At 38.2% G+C, this 23,462-nt stretch overlaps 1 protein-coding gene across 5 annotated transcripts in view; it reads left to right on the forward strand.

The window, feature by feature from the left end:
* MRC1 (mannose receptor C-type 1) overlaps positions 1 to 23,462 on the forward strand; it is a 118,968-nt gene that overhangs the window by 65,211 nt on the left and 30,295 nt on the right. For all 5 annotated transcript variants that reach the window (XM_081553685.1, XM_081553686.1, XM_081553687.1 and 2 more), the window contains 10 exons: positions 1,817 to 2,016; positions 4,727 to 4,854; positions 5,514 to 5,601; positions 6,627 to 6,771; positions 10,478 to 10,519; positions 16,497 to 16,660; positions 18,002 to 18,069; positions 19,500 to 19,600; positions 21,179 to 21,321; positions 21,663 to 21,777. In XM_081553685.1, coding sequence (XP_081409811.1) covers positions 1,817 to 2,016; positions 4,727 to 4,854; positions 5,514 to 5,601; positions 6,627 to 6,771; positions 10,478 to 10,519; positions 16,497 to 16,660; positions 18,002 to 18,069; positions 19,500 to 19,600; positions 21,179 to 21,321; positions 21,663 to 21,777 — 1,194 coding nt within the window. The remainder of the gene's footprint in view (positions 1 to 1,816; positions 2,017 to 4,726; positions 4,855 to 5,513; positions 5,602 to 6,626; positions 6,772 to 10,477; positions 10,520 to 16,496; positions 16,661 to 18,001; positions 18,070 to 19,499; positions 19,601 to 21,178; positions 21,322 to 21,662; positions 21,778 to 23,462) is intronic.

Here is a 23,462-nt window from a genome sequence, read left to right on the forward strand (position 1 = left end):
AAGGAATAATAGAGCTTAAGTATGCAAATTAACTGCTTGGCCTAATAAGCCTAATCTTCAGAAGTTTTTAAAATTTGTATCCTTAGTCGTCCGTCAATAAGGAAAATAGATCAGTAATTTGGATAGTGTGATTTCTGTTTGATTAATCGAGCATTCTGGGAAATAGTAAGATTTAAGTTTATTTTGAAAGAACAGGGCAGTATCTTAAGAGCTGAGTGCACTTTTATTTTTTTTGAGTGGTAATTTTTACTCGCCAGGCAACATGCCTTAATTTCACTGGTGTTGATCATTTAGCAGTAGGATACTGAGAGATTAATCCAGGAACATCCTTAGGGAATAAAAATGGATCAAACCGCAGTCATAGGGAATTAGCAATCATAGAGAAAATATTTTGGGAAAAGTGTAGTTCTCCAAAACTAAACATATACTGCCTTTAAAAGTATAATAATCAAAGGTTATCTCATCTTAACAGTAAGAAATCCTAATGTTTTTAAAGTTCTATTTTAATGCTATTTTGAAATAAACTATGAAGCTTGGTATAGTCCACATTTTATTTTATATACTTCTTTATCCATTAAAATTTTTTTAAATGAAGATATACATGTATATGTATGAATCACTTTGCTGTCTGCTGCTGCTGCTGCTAAGTCGCTTCAATCGTGGCCAACTCTGTGCAACCCCATAGATGAAATTAATACAGCATTGTTAATCTACTATGCTCCAATATAAAATAAAAAATTTTAAAGGGTACAAATGAACTTATCTACAAAACAGAGTTACAGATGTAGAAAATAAAATTATGGTTACCAGGGGATAAGGGCAGGGAAGGATAAATTGGAAGATTAGGATTGACACACACACACTACTATATATAAAATAGATAACTAATATGGACCTGTCGTATAGCACAGGGAGCTCTACTCAATACTCTGTAATGGCCTCTATGGAAAGAAGAATCTAAAAAAGAGTGTATATAAGTGTATGTATAACTGAATCACTTTGCTGTACACTTGAAACTAACACAGCATTTTAAATCAACTATACTCTAATATAAAATAAAAATTAATTTAAAAAAATAACTTCCTTGGTAAAACAAAACTCCTGTTATTTTTGTCATTATGATAAATTTTATCATACTAAAAATATTGTATTGTTATGTCTGTGTTTGCAGGAGGACCCTGCCAGATATTAGAAATACAAAATGTTACCAAAACCCTGACAATTTTTTTTTCAGAGTCACTTTCACATGAAGGCCTTGGGTTACCACCTGGTGACTTTTAATTATTTTTTTATAGGAGTACAAGTTGCTTTACAATGTTGTATTAGTTTCTACTGTACATCAAAATGAGTCAGCCGTATGTATACATATATCCCCTCTCTTTTGGATTTCCTTCCCATATAGGTCACCACAGAGCATTGAATACAGTTCCCTGTGCTATACAGCAGGTTCTCATTAGTTATTTATTCTATACATAGTATCAATAGTATATATATATCAGTCTCAATCCCACTCTCCCTTCCCCCCTTGGTGTCCATATGTTTGCTCCCTACATCTATGTCTCTATTTCTGCCAAACCTTGACATTTGAGATTATATTGATAATTCAGTTGGGGATATAGGCCACACAAATAAAAGGCAAATAATGGTTCAGAAATAGAGCAAAGCAATTGTGAAATGCTGCAAAGTGTCTCCTCTACATTTTCTTATCACATGTAGATTTTTATCCCACTACTTGAGGCTCAGGTTTGAACTCTTTTCTTTGAGCACAGCCAGGTTTCACAATCACCTGTTGTGAATTCTGCTTTGTTACCTGCAGGACGGAAAGCCGGGTGTGTTGCCATGAGGACTGGGGTTGCAGGGGGCTTGTGGGATGTCTTGAGATGTGAAGAAAAGGCAAAATTTGTGTGCAAACACTGGGCAGAAGGAGTCACTCGCCCACCAGAGCCCACAACCACCCCCGAACCCAAATGTCCAGAGGATTGGGGTGCCTCCAGTAAAACCAGCTTGTGCTTCAAGGTAAGTATCCATTGCTGAGCTCTTAAAGAATTGGGATATACTTCAGCCTAAAGAATCATCTAAAGAATGAAAACAAAACAAAAGCAATGCCTGGGCTGAACCTACAGAAATTCTGATGTTATTGATTTGAAAGGGGACTTGGGCACTTGTTGTTTTGAAAGATCTCTCCTTGGGTGGAAAGATAACCAGTTGCATTTAGACCAACAAACATGACCAGTACCATAAACAGAAGTCACACCAGCCTTCCTTCACCTGCTCTGCCTTTATCACTCCTTACACTTGGCGTCTTTCCTCTTTCCCGTGCTTTATGAGCTCACGTTTCTTTTTCTCTTAATGAAAATTCCTGTTCCACCTCATGCTGTTCTATGGCATCCCATTTTGGCTCTGTTCTTGGAGCTCAAACTTTTGGCTAAGTGAACTGATAAACGAATCTGCAATCACGCTACACGGGGATTCTAGAGAGAATATTCCTTTGTTCTTATTTAACCCCTGATTATGAGGCCAGGGGATTCCATGGTGGCTCAGACGGTAAAGCCTCTGCCCACAATGCGGGAGACCCGGGTTCAATCTCCGTGTTGGGAAGATCCCCTGGAGAAGGAAATAGCAACCCACTCCAGTACTCTTGCCTAGAAAATTCCATGTGGAGGAGCCTGGTGGGCTACAAGTCCACGGGGTCGCAAAGAGTCGGACACGACTGAGCGACTTCACTTTCACTTTATGATGCCTGATGGGAGATGAAGGACTGTTAGGTAGGGAGTACATGGCCATTCGGTGACTCGTAAATAACAGTTTGATATCCTGTAATCACTTATTACATTCCTATGCAATATCACCCATTTTCTCTTTATGCAATCCAGTTCATCCAAACAAATAAAAAACATACCCCAACTTCAATGAATTAAGCATTAAGCATCTTTTTCTCTCTTGTAAATCATATTCTTCCTAGAGAAGATTGGATTTAGCCAAATATAGCAATGTATTGGGTTGGCCAAAAAATTCATTTGGGTTTTCCTGTAAGATGTTACAGAAAAATCCAAATGAACTTTTTGGTCAACCCAATACTTAAGTACCACTTAATGACATTATTCTCTAGTGGCCAGTTCTCAGGACCTCTTTTATTCCATCCTTTGAGGCACATGGCCCAAGCATGTTTTGTAAGACAGTTAGACAAAGCTGATGAAGAAATTCAGTTGCTGATGTGTATCGGAGTAAGGTTGTTTAGTCTCTAACTTAAGGGCTAATTTGGTTGGAAACTACCACTGGCAGTAACAGAGACTAATGAGCTATTTAATACAAATTAGACAGTCCAGCTTAAAACATAGTTTACATAGAAGGGAAAGTATTGGGCCAAGACTGGAGAGGATTTTACGAATGGGTTGAAAACTAATACAAAGCAAATCAGGTATTTTATTGTTGCCTCTGGAAACTTTTGAGTTATTACACAAAGGCCAGGTTCGTAAATATACAGCTATTCACTGGAGAGTGGCAGGCGATGGAGATTTGTCGCAGGATTTTTGAGAGAAGGTACAGAATTCTCCAGAGCCAGGAAATGAACCAAGAGTTCCAGTAGACATTATCTGGGTAGATGTTTAACAAATCCAAATGTGTGCTTCCCTAGGAATTACGATTTTGGAGGTGCTTGGGGTAAGGTTTGTCTGAAAATATATAGACCATCTTTGTACATACTAAGATGTGAAAATTCTTAATAAAGTTCAGCTGTTAGTAAATTGATTTACAAAAATAAAATCTTCTATCACCATCTACACAAGTTGAGGTACTCACAGAGGTCTTGGGAGTTACTGCAATGAAAAGTTGCTCAAGACACAGGTGTCCCAATAACTTAAGTAGAGTCAAGGTGAAGATTGTCTCAGGTTGCTTGATGACAACTAGACAATCACAGGTCTATTGGAAACATATTCCTTTTCTACAAGCCTACAATGATGCCATGTCTCATGAGAAACAATGAATGAAAATTCTAAAAGTTGATGGATACAATGATGTAAACGCCTCCACTGTTTGCATCCTGATGGATTCCTGTGGGTTCCATTCCCCCAGCAGTCCTCTGGGTAATATGACATATTCTCTGAATTCTAAATAAATATTAAATTTAGCTTATATACTATCTTTTTACATGCTCTGCCCAATTAAGTGTCTGTCGTGCCATGGCCTCCAATCTTTGTTAAAATATGCAACCATAAGCAAAAATGATAAGACAATTTTAAGAACATACCAATGAAGTATTGGAAGACTCCCAGGTTATTCATTGTTTAAGCTAAACAGGATAACAAACTGTGGCACTATCGTAGGGAGGTTATTATCCTTAAATTTTTATTTATGTTTGCTTTCTCTATATCAAGTTTCTTTCATTCTTTTCCATCTGAATGGCATAGTTTACACTTAACCAAATTAATCCTGTCTTCTGCAAGAAGCTATATGGCTAACCCATATACCTAAAGCTTTCAATCCGACTTTTTCAGTGCTATAAAATAATTCTGTTTTCTAGGGTTTTCTCAACAAAATCATCCACCAAACTTTGTTACCCAAATATTCTCTCACAAACTGATTTTCAGCCAAGACAATTACATTGCTTGGGGCCGTTGTAATGTCTTGCTTTTCTCTAAATGAAATCTCGTCAAAAGTAGATAATTATTTCTCTTGGTTTTATAAGCTGTGAAGTGTAAAATAAATTCTGAATCTGTATCACTTTTAGCTGTTTGCAAAAGGAAAACATGAGAAGAAAACGTGGTTTGAATCTCGAGACTTTTGTAGAGCTCTGGGTGGAGATCTAGCTAGTATCAATAATAAGGAGGAACAGCAAGCAATATGGCGATTAATAACGTAAGTATCTTTTCTATTTAACACTCCTTTCTTTGACCCTTTGAGTACACATTTGTTGTTGTTGTTCAGTTGTCAAGTTGTGTACGACTCTGCAGACCCATGGACTGCAGCATGCCAGTTTTCCCTGCCCCTCATCATTTCCCAGAGTGTGCCCACGTTCATGTCCACTGAGTTGGTGATGCTATGTCCCAAATCTATGGGCACTTTTGGACCTAGTTTCACTTCCATAGTCTGGCCTGGAGAATTCCATGGACAGAGTAGCCTGGCAGGCTACAATCCATGGGGTTGCAAAAAGTCAGACACGACTGAGTGACTTTCACTTCACTTCCAAATGCTTTAATTTTATAGTTAATAAATCTCGAGATGCATTGCTCTATAAAAGCATAACACACTTATTATTCATTTATTAAGTGAATAAATGAATGAATATCTCAATGCTTTACAATTATTTCAAACAGCAGCTTGTTTTCAGGATATTTACAAGTTGTACCAAAATGTGTAACTGTTCCATAATGTTTATATTTAGTCATTTAATCCTTCACCTGTGTACTAACCAATTGATATTTTGGGAGTCATTTTCAAATTTAATTAGGACTCATAGGTAACCAAACTTGGTTCATATAGTACCATAAACTACCTTTATATCTTATATATTGCAGGGCTAGTGGAAGCTACCATGAACTATTTTGGTTGGGACTGACATATGGAAGTCCTTCAGAGGGCTTTACTTGGAGTGATGGATCCCCTGTGAGTAATTTGATTTCATAGATAATTTTCTTACTTTTATTGTGTCTTTACTTTGATGTTATCCTTTTGGGTTACTCCAAATTTTTGGTAAGATAGGTTATGATGATAGTTAGAGACATTTTTCTATGCAAAATAAATGCTATGTTAGGGTCATTATTCTGCCTGTGACCCAGGACAGTTCTCCTGTTCACCTGAGGTGCAACCATGGTAGACTGAAAAAAATTAGGAAACTCATTCTTCTAATTTATATAAAATAATATCTTCCTTCTCTCATGCCAAACTGGTATGTAAGTAGCTAGACTTCTTAAAAACTGAGTGTTTTATGATGTGTTATAGACTAGGAGATACAGAAACAACTTTTGATATTCTGTTAGAAACCACTGACTTTTGTCAACCATTGACTTTTGTCAGACTTCTCCATTCTCAGCAGTGGGGAAGCGGGAGTCTATGGCACATGCAGGCAGTCATTGCAGGGAGTGATTTTGTGTAATTTTGGTTCTACCTCCTCTTACCACCCATTAGCAACTTTTCAAAGCACTTGTGTAGGGTGGATTATTTGATGGCTCCACTGATAACAAGGATTTTATATTTAGATCTCTGGAAAATAGGTCATGATATAGGCTATGATTCCTCTCTGAAAACACCATAGTGGACCTAATCCTAGCCCTCCGCCTATTTCCAGTATTCATTTTGGTAACGTTTGGTAGCTTTGTTAGCGATATTCAGAAGTCTTTTTTGTTTGTAAGAAGAGCTAGTTTTATTTTTCTCCTAGTGAAGTGAAGTTGCTCAGTTGTGTCCGACTCTTTGCGATCCCATGGACTGTAGCCTACCAGGCTCCTTTGTCCTTGGAATTCCCCAGGCAAGAGTATTGGAGTGGGTTGCCGTTTCCTTCTCCAAGGGAATCTTCCTGACCCAGGAATCGAACCCGGGTCTCCTGCATTGCAGGCAGATTCTTTACCAAGTGAATCACTAGGGATAAATGATTGTTATTGGCTAATGGTTGTAATGTAATGTTTCTAACATAGGTGTCATATGAAAATTGGGCTTATGGAGAACCTAATAATTATCAAAATGTTGAATACTGTGGCGAGTTAAAAGGTGACCCTGGTATGTCCTGGAATGACATTAACTGTGAACATCTTAATAACTGGATTTGCCAGATACGAAAAGGTAGGATGACCTGCCCTCTCCTTTATCTCAGATTGGAACACTAACCTCCTGTGATCCCAAAGTCTTCCCTTTATTCATGCAACCAAAAAAGCGGAATAATATAAGGGAACTGCCAAGGGCCATAACTTCACAGGATAAGAGTGAACTCGCTGAACACAGATAAGTCTTCCAAAGGAACAGAGGATGAAAAGGCCAGCCCAGAATCCTGGACCAGAGCGTGGCCTCCAAAATAGTTCTCACGAGCTGCTGTTGCTATTCATTTCCTACAGTTGCGGGAGTGGGTAGATGTTTGACTCTGTAAGCAGAGTAAAGAGAGTGCAATTTCTATTGAGGGATTTTCACCCTCTGACCCACATTCATCATCCAGTAAGTGATATCTCCCTCAGTCTGAATACACTGCAAACTGATTTCTCAAGGATGTTCATCTGAAGAGCTGGCACCATTTTGAGGCCCCTGATGCTATAAGATCCATCATGTTGTTGATGGTCAACAATGATCAATGCATACGTATCAGTCATGATTAATGACTCACAAAGCTCCACATAGCTAAGTCAGATTCTTTTAAGATAAATAGGCCCACTCTTGAACCAAAATGTATATTAACTTCCTCCTTTGTCAACAGATAAATAGAACCACATCGCCCTCTGCTGTCTGGGAACCTTGGCTACAGCTCCAACTCTTGCTAAAAATACTGTGTTGCTCTCCTGCTGTCTGTTTGCCTTACTCTTGCTTAGATGAGTGTTTACAGTGTTTTCAGGATGGAGGAATGAATCGGTTCAGTTCAGTCGCTCAGTCGTGTCTGACTTTTTGTGACCGCATGGACTGCAGTACGCCAGGCTTCCAAAACTGTCCATCACCAACTCTTGCTTGCTCAAACTCATTTCCATCCAGTTGGTGATGCCATCCAACCATCTCATCCTCTGTTATCCCCTTCTTCTCTTGCCTTCAATCTTGTCTTTTCCAGTGAGTTAGTTCTTCACATCAGTTGGCCAAAGTGTTGGAGTTTAAGCCTCAGCATCAGTCCTTCCAATGAATGTTCAGGACTGATTTCCTTTAAGCTTGACTGGTTGATTCTCCTTGCAGTTCAGGGACTCTCAAGAGTCTTCTCCAACACCACAGTTCAAAAGCATCAATTCTTCAGTGCTCAGTTTTCTTTATGGTCCAACTCTCACATCCATACATGACAACCATAGCTTTGACTAGATGGACCTTTGTCAGCAAAGTAATGTCTTTGCTTTTTAATATGCTGTCTAGGTTGGTCATAGCTTCTCTTCTAAGGGGCAAGTGTCTTTTAATTTCATGACTGCAGTCACCATATGCAGTGATTTTGGAGCCCAAGAAAATAAAGTCTGGCACTGTTTCCCCATCTATTTGCCATGAAGTGATGGGACCAGATGCCATGATCTTCGTTTCTTGAATGTTGAATTTTAAGCCAGCTTTTTCATTCTCCTCTTTCACTTTCATCAAAAGGCTCTTTAGTTCCTCTTCAGTTTCTGCCATAAGGGTGGTGTCATCTGCATATCTGAGGTTATTGATATTTCTTCTGGTAATCTTGATTCCAGCTTGTGCTTCATACAGCTTGGCATTTCGCAGGAATTTGGAGGAATGAATAGTGGCCAGTTTTTCTTTAAAGGTCTCTTTGCTCCCAAGGACTAATTTCCTTGTGTGTTATTAGTAGCTCCATTCTTACAGATATTAAATTCATTAAACCAAAAGCTACATAACTTGAGTCCTTTCATCAGTTCAGTTCAGTTCAGTCTCTCAGTCGTGTCCGACTCTTGGCGACCCCATGAATTGCAGCACGCCAGGCCTCCCTGCCCATCACCAACTCCCGGAGTCTACCCAAACCCATGTTCATCGAGTCGGTGATGCCATCCAACCATCTCATCCTCTGTCGTCCCCTTCTCCTCCCGCCCCCAATCCTACCCAGCATTAGGGTCTTTTCCAATGAGTCAACCCTTCGCATGAGGTGGCCAAAGTATTGGAGCTTCAGCTTCAACATCAGACCTTCCAATGAACACCCAGGATTGATCTCTTTTAGGATGGATTGATTGGATCTCCTTGCAGTCCAAGGGACTCTCAAGAGTCTTCTCCAACACCACAGCTCAAAAGCATCAATTCTGCGGTGCTCAGCTTTCTTCACCGTCCAACTCTCACATCCATACATGACCACTGGAAAAACCATAGCCTTGACTAGACGGACTTTTGTTGGCAAAGTAATGTCTCTGCTTTTAAATATGCTATCTAGGTTGGCCATAACCTTCCTTCCAAGGAGTAAGCGTCTCTTAATTTCATGGCTGCAGTCACCATCAGCAGTGATTCTGGAGCCCCAAAAAATAAAGTCTGACACTGTTTCCACTGTTTCCCCATCTATTTCCCATGGAGTGATGGGGCCAGATGCCATGATCTTGGTTTTCTGAACGTTGAGCTTTAAGCCAACTTTTTCACTCTCCTCCTTCACCTTCATCAAGAGGCTCTTTAGTTCTTCTTCACTCTCTGCCATAAGGGTGGTGTCATCCGCATATCTGAGGTTATTGATATTTCTCCTGGCAATCTTGATTCCAGCTTGTGTTTCTTTCAGCCCAGCGTTTCTCATGATGTACTCTGCATATAAGTTAAATAAGCAGGGTGACAATATACAGCCTTGACGTACTCCTTTTCCTATTTGGAACCAGTCTGTTGTTCCATGTCCAGTTCTAACTGTTGCTTCCTGACCTGCATACAGGTTTCTCAAGAGACAGGTCAGATGGTCTGGTATTCCCATCTCTTTCAGAATTTTCCACAGTTTATTGTGATCCACACAGTCAAAGGCTTTGGCATAGTCAATAAAGCAGAAATAGATGTTTTTCTGGAACTCTCTTGCTTTTTCGATGATCCAGCGGATATTGGCAATTTGATCTCTGGTTCCTCTGCCTTTTCTAAAACCAGCTTGAGCATCTGGAAGTTCACGGTTCACGTATTGCTGAAGCCTGGCTTGGAGAATTTTGAGCATTACTTTACTAGCGTGTGAGATGAGTGCAATTGTGCGGTAGTTTGAGCATTCTTTGGCATTGCCTTTCTCCTTTCATCAGATTCCAACAAAGTCCAGGTAGATCATTAACTACTTGGAAAGAAAAATATTTAACTTTTCATAAAATGTACATTTAGTAAGAATATGCTTTTTTGAAGAAACTATATTTTATAAGTAAATAGCTCATATCTAATTATTTCAAATAATGAAAATTTATGTACTTTTACAGCTGATTATAAGGCGTGTTATTGTAAAAATAACATCAATTGAGCAGCTTCTAAATACTGATAACTCACATATTTTACCCCATCTCTTTACGTGTATGACAACTCCTTTTTGTAGTTGAGAAAATTAAAGGTAAGAAATTTAAACCTGAACTGAGATTTGAACCTAGGTTTTCTGATTCAAAAACTTGTGTTCTTTTTTTCTTTTATATAATGCTACTTGTTGTGCTTGAAAACTGTCTTCCAATTTTTAGTGGTATTGTTGTACGTAATTTGTTGAACTCTTAAACTCCTAATTTTGTTTCCCTTTGTTTTTCTCCCCCACAACGTGGTAGTAGAATTGGAGAGTAGGAGGAAGAGAAAGAAGAGTTAAACTTATAGCTATATTAATCCATGAAAATAGTGAAACTAGAGGATATGAAATAGCACAAATTCAGTCACCTTTTATATCTAATTTTCTCTTGTTTTCCAGGACAAACTCCTAAACCTGAGCCAACACCAGCTCCTCATGACAGTAGGTGTTTCCGTTTTTTTTTTTTCCTTCTTTTAAAATTAATTAATTTATTTTAATTGGAGGCTAATTGCTTTACAATATTGTGGTGGTTTTTGCTGTACATCCACATGAATCAGCCACGGGTGCACAGGTGTCTCCCCACCCTGAACCCCCCTCCCACCTCCCTCCCCACCGCATCCCTCTGGGTTGTCCCAGAGCACTGGCTTTGAGTGCCCTGGTTCATGCATCGAACTTGGACTGGTCATCTGTTTTGCATATGATTATACATGTTTCAATGCTATTCTCTCAAATCATCCCATCTTCGCCTTCTCCCACAGAGTCCAAAAGTCTGTTACTTACATCTGTGTCTCTTTCGCTGCCTTGCACATAGGATTGTCATTACCGTCTTTCTAAATTCCATATATATGTGTTAATATCCTATTGGTCTACAGGTTTTTTTTTTTTTTTATTGAAGGATTATTGCTTTACAGAATTTTGTTGTTTTCTGTCAAACCTCAACCTGAATCAGCCATAGGTATACATATATCCCCTTCCTTTTGAACTTCCCTTCCATCTCCCTCTCCATCCCACCCCTTTAAGTTGATATAGAGCTCCTGTTTGAGATTCTTAGCCATACAGCAAATTCCCACTGGCTATCTATTTTACATTTGGTAATGTAAGTTTCCATGTTACTCTTTCCATACATCTCACCCTCTCCTCCCCTTTCCCCATGTCCACAAGTCTATTCTCTTTGTCTGTTTCTCCATCGCTGCCCTGTAAGTAAATTCTTCAGTACCATTTTTCTAGATTCTGTATATATGCATTAGAATATGATATTGATCTTTCTCTTTCTGACTTACTTCACTCTGTATAATAGGTTCTAGGTTCATCCACCTCATCAGAACTGACTTAAAGGCATTTCATTTTATGGCTGAGTAATATTCCATTGTGTATATGTACCACAACTTCTTTATCCATTCATCTGTCGATGGACATCTAGGTTGCTTCCATGTTCTAGCTATTGTAAATTGTGCTGCAATGAACAATGGGGTACATGTGTCTTTTTCAATCTTGGTTTCCTCAGTATATATGCCTAGGAGTGGGATTGCTGGGTCATATGGTGGTTTTATTCCTAGTTTTTTAAGGAATCTCTGAACTGTCTTCCATAGTGTCTGTATCAATTTACATTCCCACCAAAAGCACAAGAGTGTTCCTTTTCTCCACACCCTCTCCAGCATTTATTGTTTGTAGGCTTTTTTATGATGGCCATTCTGACTGGTGTGAGGTGATAATCTCATTGTAGTTTTGATTTGCATTTCTCTGACAATGAGCGATGTTGAGTATCTTTTCATGTGTTTGTTAGCCATCTGTATGTCTTCTTTGAAGAAATGTCTGTTTGTCTCTTTTTCCCACTTTTTGGTTGGGTTGTTTGTTTTTCTGGCATTGAGTTGTATGAGCTGCTTATATATTTTGGAAATTAATCCTCTGTCAGTTGTTTCATTTGCTATTGTTTTCTCCCATCCTGAGGGTTGTCTTTTCACCTTGCTTATAGTTTCCTTTGCTGTGCAAAAGCTTTAAGTTTAATCAGGTCCCACTTGTTTACTTTTTTTTTTTATTTCTGTTACTCTAGGAGGTAGGTCATAGAGGATCTTGCTTTGATTTATGTTAGAGAGTGTCCTGCCTGTTTTTCTCTAGGAGTTTTATAGTTTCTGGTCTTACATTTAGGTCTTTAATCCATTTTGAGTTTATCTTTGTGTATGGTGTTAGGAAGTGTTCTGATTCCATTCTTTTACATGTAGCTGTCCAGTTTTCCCAGCACCATTTATTGAAGAGGGTATCTATGCCCCATTGTATATTCTTGCCTCTTTTGTCAAATATAAGGTACCCATAGGTGCATGGGTTTATTTCTGGGCTTTCTATCTTGTTCCATTGGTCTGTATTTCTGTTTCTGTGCCAGTACCATACTGTCTTGATGACTGTACTTTGTAGTATAATCTGAAGTCAGGAAGGTTGATTCTTCCAGCTCCATTCTTCTTTCTCAATAGCTTTGGCTATTCGGGGTCTTTTGTGTTTCCATACTAACTGTGAAATTTTTTGTTCTAGTTCTGTGAAAAATGCCATTAGTGATTTGATAGGGATCACATTGAATCTGTAGATTGCATTTGGTGGTATAGTCATTCTAACAATATTGATTCTTCCTACCCAGGAATATGGAATATCTCTCCATCTGTTTATGTCATCTTTGATTTCTTTCATTAGTGTCTTATAATTTTCTGTGTTCAGTTCTTCTGTCTCCTTAGGTAGGTTTATTCCTAAATATTTAATTCTTTTTGTTGCAATGGTGAATGGGATTGATTCCTTAATTTCTCTTTCTGATTTTTCATTGTTAGTATATAGAAATGCAAGTGATTTCTGTGTGTTGATTTTGTATCCTGCAACTTTGCTAAATTCACTCATTAGCTCTAGTAATTTTCTGATACTGTCTTTAGGGTTTTCTATGTACAGTATCATGTCATCTGAAAACAATGAGAGCTTTACTTCTTCTTTTCTGATCTGGATTCCTTTTATTTCTTTTTCTTCTCTGATTACTGTTGCTAGGACTTCCAGAACTATGTTGAATTATAGTGGTGAAAGTGGACACCCTTGTCTTGTTCCTGATCTTAGGGGGAATGCTTTCAGGTTTTCAGCATTGAGAATAATGTTTGCTGTAGGCTTATCATATATGGCCTTTACTATATTGAGGTAGGTTCCTTCTATGCCCATTTTTTGAAGAGTTTTAATCATAAATGGGTGCTGAATTTTATCAAAGGCTTTTTCTGCATCTATTGAGATTATCATATGATTTTATCTTTCAATTTGTTAATATGGTGTATCACATTGACTGATTTGTGTATATTGAAGAATCCTTGCATCCCTGGAATAAACCCAACTTTATCTTGGTGTATGAGCTTTTTGATGTGTTGCTGAATTCTGTTTGCTAAAATTTTGTTGAGGATTTTTGCATCTATGTTCATCAGTGATATTGGCCTATAGTTTTATTTTTTTGTGTTGTCTTTATCTGGTTTGGTATAAGGGTGATGGTAGCCTCATAGAATGAGTCTGAAAGTGTTCCTTCCTCTGCAATTTCTTGCAAGAGTTTTAAAAGGATAGGCATTAACTCGTCTCTAAATGTTTGATAGAATTCTCCTGTGAAGCCATCTGGTCCTGGGCTTTTGTTTTTTGGGAGATTTTTGATCACAGCTTCAATTTCAGTGCTTGTAATTGGGTTGTTCATCATTTCTATTTCTTCTTGGTTCAGTCATGGAAGATTGAACTTTTCTAAGAATCTGTCCATTTCTTCCAGGTTATCCATTTTATTGCCACATAATTGTTCATAATAGTCTCTTGTAATCCTTTGTGTTTCTGCATTGTCTGTTGTAACCTCTCCTTTTTTGTTTCTAATTTTGTTGATTTGATTCTTCTCCCTATTTTTCTTGATGAGTCTGGCTAAAAGTTTGTCAATTTTGTTTATCTTCTCAAAGAACCAGCTTTTAGTTTTATTAATCTTTACTATTGTTTCTTTCATTTATTTTTCATTTATTTCTGCTCGGATCTTTATGATTTCTTTCCTTCTACTAATTTTGGGTTTTTTTGTTCTTCCTTTTCCAGTTGTTTTAGGTGTTAAGTTAGGTTGTCTATTCAGTGTTTTTCTTGTTTCTTGAGATAGGATTGTGTTGCTATAAACTTCCCTGTTAGAACTACTTTTGCTGCATCCCATAGGTTTTGAGTTGTTGTGTTTTCATTGTCATTTGTTTCTAGAAATATTTTGATTTCCCTTTTGATTTCTTCAGTAATCTGTTGTTTGTAGCTCCACCCATTCAGGCACTTAGAGGGCTCCCTTGCCTGGGGTCCTTCTCTGTTGTTCAACATATCAGGCACATAAAGGGGCTCCCCTGGCTGGGGTCCTACTCTGTAGTTCAGTGCATCAGGTGTTTGGTGGGCCAACCTCTCTATTGTTAAGCTGCTGATGCTGGCAAGTGGGGAGAGAGAGGCTATGGTGATGACTCCACTCTCTATGCATGACTCCGCAGTATCGTCCTGCTTCCATGGCTGCCTGGCTTTCCTCCACAGGCATTTCCCACCACAATCTCCTCCCTCACATCCCCTCACCATCTCTCCACAGTCAACAGCAGCCCTCGCCCTAGGATTGCTCCACAATTCCTAAACTGCAGTTCCCAGCTGCTGCGCCTTCCATGGGACCTGCATCCCTGTCCAGGGTATGTATGGCTGTGGCAAGGACTGTCTGATTCTCATTCCATTTAGGCTGCCACAGATCAGCTGTTTCACTCATAGCCTTAAATGTTTCTCCTCTTACTCAGACAGTTGCTCTGATGTGGGGATGGGACCCCTGCTTCAGTTCCCCCACCCACTGAAGGTAGGTCCAGTCCTACTAACACTCCTGTTTTTCCCCCTAGTTCCTTCCTCCTACCAAGTTTTGTGTGGTTCTGTGTATTCTTTTCTGCTGGTCAGGTACTCCTGTCTGCTCTCAGCTGGTGTTCTGCATGTACTTCTGTGTCTGAAGGTGTATTCCTGTACATTCCTGATGTATCTGTGGAGAGATGTACTCCATGTCAACCTACTCCTCTGCCATCTTGTTCTCCCTTTTTTTTTTCTTTTCTGATCTTGATAGCTTTTTTTTTCTCATTGCATTCTCAGTGGGGAAAAAAATACTCACCCTGGGAAGATAGAAGAGATTCTTAATATCTTTGAGAATCTCATGAGAACTTGCATCTTCTCCTCCAGACAGATACTGACATGCACAAGCATCAGGCATGTTAATACAATTTCTCAGCATTCATGGATCAAATCCAAGGGCCTCATCTATGACTTTCCTATGGCTGCTGTAACAAATTACCACAAATTTGGTGGCTACATGCATTTATTCTCTTATAGTTCTGGAGGTCAGGAATATGATCTCAGTTTCCCTGGGCTGAAATCAAGGGATGGACAGGACCATGCTCCTTCCAGGGGCTCTAAGGGAGAGTCTATATCCTTGTTGTCACCGGCTTCTAGAGCTGCATTCCTTACATTTGTTGGTTAATGGCCCACTCCTTCATCTTCAAAACCAACAATGTAGCATCTTCCTTCATTTGTCACAAAGCCACCTTCTTCTGTACTCACATCTCCCTCTGTCTCCCTCTATAAGGATACTTATGATTCAGGGCCTACCTAGAAAATTTAGGATAATCTCTCCATCTAAAATTTTTAACCTAATCACATCTACAAAGTACCTTTTTTTCTGTATAACATTTACAGATTCCAGAGATTAATACCTGGGTATCAGGACTTCCCTGTTGATCCAGTGGCTAAGACTCCATGCTCTCAACGCAGGGCTGAGGTTCAATCCTTGGTTAGGGAACTAGAACACACATTGTCACAACTCAAGATCCCAGTGTATGCCACAACTAAGACCCAGTGCAGCCAGATAAATTTGAAAAACAAAAAAGACCTGGCTATGTTTTGGACTCTTATTCAGCCTGCTACAGCACAGAACCATAGAATTCTTTGGTTGGGAAGAAGCCTTGGAAGCTCTCCAGGTATCAGAATCCCTTGGTTCTCTGATTATACATTGAAGCATCAAAGTCCATCTGTTAAAAACTCTTTGTTACACTGAGATGAAAACTGCTTTCTCATGGCTTCTATTCTTTGAATCTAGAACATCTGGGTACATGCATGTTAATCATTCCAGCTCTGTGATTCTTTGATGAATGTAACGTTGGGAGTTCTCTTACCCAACAATGATACATGGAACTTAGTTTTTACAGAGTTGTTGGAAAGTAGATATTTGGGTTTAGGTAATTCAGTCTGTACTGGCATAAATGTTCTGCTCCTTCTGAGTTCTCAGAGTTGCAGATACCTCTGAAGGGCTACTCTGCCCTTTTTACTCTTGTGTAGCCTACATACCAGATTCTTGAATTCCTCTAAGTAGAATTCATCACCTTTTTCATTTATTTCTCAGATCTACCAGTCACCGATGATGGGTGGGTTATTTACAAAGACTACCAGTATTATTTCAGCAAAGAGAAGGCAACCATGGACAAGGCACGAGAATTTTGCAAGAGGAATTTTGGTGATCTTGCTTCTATCCGAAGTGAAAGTGAAAAGAAGTTTCTATGGAAATATGTAAGAATGTGATTAAGAATGAAATGGTGACATGTGATAAGCAACAGTAATGTCTACGATTGCTCTCCCATGGTGCAATTTCCAATTATGTGCTGAATTTGAACCTCCTAAGGTCGGGTAAAGATATGAGTCCCAGGGGAAAGGAGGAGGGTGTTGGCCATCATGTGAGTAAATGACTTGATTGCTGGAATATTCAGTGCAGAATCATAGAACCCAGAAACAGTGTTTAGACTTTTTGGGAGGACTGACTGGGCTTTGGGAGAATCCAGACTTGATGGCTTGGCTTCACTAATTTTGTTTTCAAAAATTATCATTCTTTACTCGGAGAAGGCAATGGCAACCCACTCCAGTACTCTTGCCTGGAAAATCCCATGGACGGAGGAGCCTGGTGGGCTGCAGTCCATGGGGTTGCGAAGAGTCGGCCACGACTGGGTGACTTCACTTTCACTTTTCACTTTCATGAATTGGAGAAGAAAATGGCAACCCACTCCAGTGTTCTTGCCTGGAGAATCCCAGGGACGGCGGAGCCTGGTGGGCTGCCATCTATGGGGTGGCACAGAGTCGGACATGACTGAAGCGACTTAGCATCAGCAGCAGCAGCATTCTTAACTAGGTGTTACGTATCAGTCCTGAACCCTTGTGTTCAGTGTAAGCTGATTATTAATTTATGTCTTAGTTGGACTAGTTTCTTGGTCAATAGACAGTACAGCTTGATTATTCATATAAAACTGTTTCTTGACTATATCGAAATTTCAGCTAACAGTTACAGTATAAATGATTTTTTTCCAAGCATGCTTCACTCACTCTTTCTCTTTAAAAATCTTCATGGCATCTTTATTGTTATCCAGAAAAGAGGTAAGAGAGATGGAAAAATTAAATTCAACAGTAATGAAAGAGTAAGAATTCATTTCATTATGAAGGTTTTGGAGTGTAGTCTGATTCATCTCCATTTTCGTAGATATACCATGGTTTGAAATTTTCAAGGTATTTCCTAATATTGCAGCAATATATATGTGGATGGAGAAGTCCTTCCTTAGACACATAATCCCAAGTGATTACTTTGTTTAAAATAGTATCTTTAATAATATCTAATTACTAATGGTATTTGATATTACGGAGAATGTCTTAAGGTACTTGCTGTATAAATACAGGTTGTTATATAATGTGCATTTTTTTCCCATTTTATTTCTGTGAAAAACACTGAATGTACAACAAAGTTTCTGCTTGAATGCCTCCTTAGAAAAGTCGCTAACAGCCTGTCTCATTAACCTGTAGGTTTTATTTAAAATTTGCCTATCATATAAGTACAGATTGAACTATATGTAAACTTACATGTTCTAGGTAAACAGGAATGATGTACAGCCGGCATATTTTATTGGCTTATTGATCAGCTTGGATAAAAAATTTATGTAAGTAAATAAAAATAAAACAACTTTGCTAAGGACAGTGACATGATGAACACTGAAGAGTGATTTTCAGACTTTCGTTTTGCTAAATGCATTTTAAAAAGATCCTGCTGGGCTCTCAATCTACAGAGCATCTTTTTAAAAAACTAATTAAAAAAATCCTTTTAAGTATTTTCAACAGTATAGTTCTCAAATAAACAACTCAAGCTCTGATTGAATCTTGCAAAATGTCACCTCTCTTTATTTTAGGAGGTCATCACCTGTTAGTAAATCATCTATTAGGAAGATGTATTACCCAGATATGAATATTGAATTTATTTGAAAAATTATTCCCATTGGGACTGTCCTTGGTGCCCAGAACCAATTGTGACTGCTCTTGCTGTTTTTGGCAAGACCCAAACTCACTCTCATTAGTATTTTTAAAAAAGATTTAGAAATTTAAAAAATTTTTGACTGCTCTGGGTCTTCAGTATAGCATGAGGGCTCTCTAGCTGTGGTAAACAGGCTTAGTTGCCCCTTGGCATGTGGAATCTTAGTTCCTGACCAGGGATCAAACCCGTGTACCCTGCGTTGGAGGATGGATTCTTAACCACTGGACCATCGGGGAAGTCCCACATAAATTATTTTTAAAGATCAGGATGTTTGATGTTCCTTTGGGCAAGCATCCATTTTAACCACCTCCAAAAGAGAAGGTCGAATTCAATGATCTCCTTTCTCTTTCCAGCTAATAGCCTCAGAATTTCTATAATTTATGAAAATAAACATTGGCCTACCTATCTTAGTGGGCTTCCCTTGTGGCTCAGTTGGTAAAGAATCCGACTGCAATGCAGGAGACCCCAGTTTGATCCCTGGGTTGGGAAGATCCCCTGAAGAAGAGAAAGGCTACCCACTCCAGTATTCTGGCCTGGAGAATTCCATGGACTGTATAGTCCATGGGGTCACAAAGAGTCGGGCAGGACTGAGCGACTTTCACTTTCACTTTCACCTATCTTAGAAGAAACCAGAGTAAATATGCAAATCAGAGAATGGAGCCCAGTGAGAAACTCTATATTCTCTGTCTCTCTGCGGGTAGTTTTGTTTTCTGGGAATCATGCTCAAGAAGTACTATGGGAAGATGTTTACTTCGAGTCCCTTTCTGGGGTAACTGGGAATCTTGGTTTCTTTTCTCACTTCAAGACTAAAGGCACTTATCTCTTCTGGGGAGGGAAAAGAAGGCAGACTAGTCAGGCATCCAGTTGCTACAGGAGATCTCAATGCCCCGGGAGCAGCAGCCACCTTTCCGGGGTTCCTAGTGGTCTCTGTAGAAACCTCTCTTCTCTTTGCTTAAGATGCTGTGGTCTGTTCATCTTGATTAACTTGCCTGTTCCCACCACTAGGCTGTAGCCAACTCTTGTAATTAGATTTTTACCTAATACCTGAATTTTCTTTTCCAGTTGGATGGATGGAAGCAAAGTGGATTATGTGGCTTGGGCCACAGGTGAACCCAATTTTGCAAATGATGATGAAAACTGTGTAACCATGTATTCAAATTCAGGTAGACAAGATCACAATCTTATTTTTTTTTTTTAATTTTTTTATTGTGGTAAAATTACATAATATAAAAGATACTATTTTAACCATATTTAACTATACAGTAACAGTGGCACTAAGTACAATTCACACTGTTGTAAAACTCTCACCATCATCCATCTCCCGATTTTTCACCTTCCTAAACTGAAACTCTGTCCCCGTTAAACACTAACTCTCCATCCCCCAATCCCCCCCACCCCAAGCCCCTGGCACCTACCAGTGTACTTCCTGACTCTATGAATTAGACTCTTCTAGGTACCTCGTGTAAGTGGAATCAAGCAGTATTTGTCTGTACCTAAAGTATATTTTAATGCATTTTTAAGGTTAACTTAATATATATCCTACAGATTGTACCTTCATTTTTTCCCCTGTGCTATATAGTAAGTTCTCCTTAGTTATCTATTTTACTCATAGAAGTGTATATTTGTCAACCCCAATCTCCCAATTCATCTCACTCCACTTTTCTCTCCTTGGTGTCCATACATTGGTTCTCCATGTCTGTGTCTCTGTTTCTGCTTTGCAAACAGGTTCATCTATACCATTTTTCTAGATTCCACATATATGCATTAATATACAATATTTGTTTTCCTCTTTCTGATTTACTTCACTCTGTATGAGAAACTCTAGGTCCATCCATGTCTCTGCAAATAGCACAAATTTTTTCCTTTTTATGGCTAAGTAGAATCTGCTCTGTGGTGTGATTTGTCATTTGCTACATCCCTAGGCTAAAAGTAAGAAGTAGTGTGCTTACATCAGATAAGAAAAGAAGAGAGAATGAAGAATTCTAATTTTAGCAACACAACTGTTCAGTTTGTAAGGTGAATGGATACCACATCCATTCTTCTTATAAATAAATAAGCTAATGAATGACACAGTCTTCTCATTTTATGAAACATTTTTTATCTCCATGTCTTTATCTGTAAAATGAGAATAACAACAGAATGTATCTGATGTCGAGAAAATTGGAGATCATACATCTAAACTACTAAGCAAATGCTTCATATATGTAAAGTTTAGGTATTATTAGATTATTATTACTAGCAAGTCTGGCTATTTAAATAATTGTGCAACACCTAATGTAGTCTTTGCTCATAGTAAGCTCTTGATTAAAATTGAACTATTACTGGTTTAAGTGAAAGCTCAAAAGGTTATCCACATAGATCCTTCTGATCCCTTGTGTAAATAACGTTTGTAGTGTAAACCATTTTTGAGAATCCTTATAAAATATAAACATTTTTAAAGTATTTTTAACTACTATATGTAAAATAGATAAACAACAAATACCTACTGTATGGCACAGGGAACTATTTCAATATCTTGTAATAGCCTATATAATATATATATAATATTATATATATATATATATAATATATATTCTTTTTCAGATTCTTTTATATAGTATATATAAAATGGAGTCACTGTGCTGTATACTCAAAACATTGTAAATCAACTTTACTTCAATAAAAAGTTATTTGTTTTGGGGAAAAAAAGTGGTTTAAAGGTGAACATGTAAATCTAATATAACTATTCTGTTGTTTGTCAGGGTTTTGGAATGACATTAACTGTGGTTATCCAAATGCCTTCATCTGCCAGCGCCATAACAGCAGTATCAATGCTACGGCTGTCCCAACCACAGTGTCAGTCCCAGGAGGTTGTAAAGAAGGTTGGAATTTTTACAATCACAAGGTACTAAGAAAATCTAGTTGTAGTCCTGGCTCTGATCAATATGGAGAGTGACAGTGCAAATCTTTCAGCTTTAAGTTAACTTTTGCTTACCTCATCACTTCAGAGAATTTTAGGCAAGAGCTCCCATGTTAAATTCTCTATGGGAATTGAGAGTAGACTTGAAGATACTATCCAAATACACAAATGCCTGTTGTCCCAAGGGAGAAAAAAACTAACGTTTTTTTTTTTCATTTCTGTTTGGTTGTGAGCAAATGTATATTTAGCTCTGAATTATTTTCATTTCTTTAGTACATACTATTATCTTTATGTAATCCCTATGATTTTTTTCTCTTCCATCCCAGTGTTTCAAAATCTTTGGATTTGTTGAAGAAGAAAGAAAAAATTGGCAAGAGGCACGAAAAGATTGCATAGGATTTGGAGGAAATCTGGCATCCATACACAATGAAAAAGAGCAAGGTGTGTGGGCTGTTTTATAATCAGTGATGCACATAAATATGTAATTTTTTCCTTAAAAAAATGGTAGACTGTTGCTTATAGTAAATGATTTTTTGGTTTTCCAGAGTAAAGGCTAGGAAGGAAGAACAAACTCTTATTGAGAACTATTTTATTAGTTGTAGGCACTATGCTGAGTGTCTTATGTGTAAATTGCCTTTCCATTTTTATAACGAATCTATGAAGCAGGAATCATCAGTCCATTGTAAATGAGGAAGTGGAGTTCAGGAAGTCTTAGGTCAGGGAGCTTGGTAGGAAGGGGTAGGACTGGGAATTAAACTGGGTCTTCCAGCTTCAGTTCCATCGGTTTCTGCCAAACCAGTTTGTTCACAAAAGAGCCAAAGAAGTAGAGGTTTTCTCGGAATAAAATTTTAAAACTGCTTATTTTCCATTTACTGCTCTTCTAGTCACTTGATCCTATAACTTATAATTCAGTAAAACTAATTTCCCAATACAAACATTGAACAAATTGAGGAAAAAAAAATTGATAATACATGAGGATAAGCCAGAGCTTTAAAAACAGGAAGAGGAAACATACCATTTCCATATAGCAGATAGTAAAATTCATTATATTGTTGTCAATAGGAGGTACTTGATGCCTTTCACTTGGTCTTTTTGGGGCCACCTTATTTGCAGATATTTGCTTAGTTACTTTAAAAAGGATGTTGACCAACTGCAGGCCATTCAGATGAAAGTAACTAAACAGATGAAAGTTTTGAACCTACAGCTAGCCATGAGTAAGGACTGTTCGAAAGATCCTAAGTTTCACAGTCAGAAGAGATGTGACCTTTGAAGGATTGTCCCATGTGACTCAAGAAGGAAGACTTAGAACCCATGAGGGGCAATTACAGGGAAACAAATTTAGTCTCAAAATTAGGAGCTTATTCCAACAATTAGAATTAATTGGATGGGTTGCTTCATGCATTTTTAAAGGACTGTAAAATGCTTATTTTAGAAGGTACTCAAGTGGGTGCTGCAGAGTCACATATGTTGATTGGTATATAGCCTGGAAGATGCTCAATGAATATTTATTGTACAGAGGAATTTATGCAGATGTTGTGGGGGGAGAGATGTGGACTGGATGGTTTCTGAATTCCCTTTTGGTTCTGAGATTCTTTGACTTCCAAAATCATTTACTGGAAAAAAAAATGGTTTATCTCAAAAAATGTAAGAAAGAAGAGAGACCTTGGAACCCTGTGTGTCACTTTCCCAAATGTTAATTTCAGTTCATAAATGCCACCATGTGCTTTTTTGGAATGCATTCTACACTAAATCAACCAAACTTTCTCTGAGAACCTTTGACAAGTTCAGCAGCTTGCCAGATGCTGGAATAAAAGTGTCAAACCATAGCACACAATAAAAAAATTCAAGAATATAATATTCACATTTCTCTAACCAGTCTACCACATTTTGGGCTTAGCTACCCAGCAGAGAAACACAATAATTGATTTCCGCTCTTAACCACAAAGTTCTGATTCCTGGCATCACAAAATTAGAACCTGGGTAATAGAGATGTGCAGAAGGAAACAATTTTCAGATAAAATAACATTATTCCTGGCAAAACAGGCACATGTTGAATTCTTATTGTGGTTCCTGGCAGAAAACAAGTCAGTGTTGAAATATTGGCAGGTAGAGCTTGTCCACATTTC

Source organism: Giraffa tippelskirchi, chromosome 13 (assembly GCF_054371585.1).
Source record: "Giraffa tippelskirchi isolate mGirTip1 chromosome 13, T2T-mGirTip1v1.2.pri, whole genome shotgun sequence".
Lineage (NCBI taxonomy): Eukaryota > Metazoa > Chordata > Mammalia > Artiodactyla > Giraffidae > Giraffa > Giraffa tippelskirchi.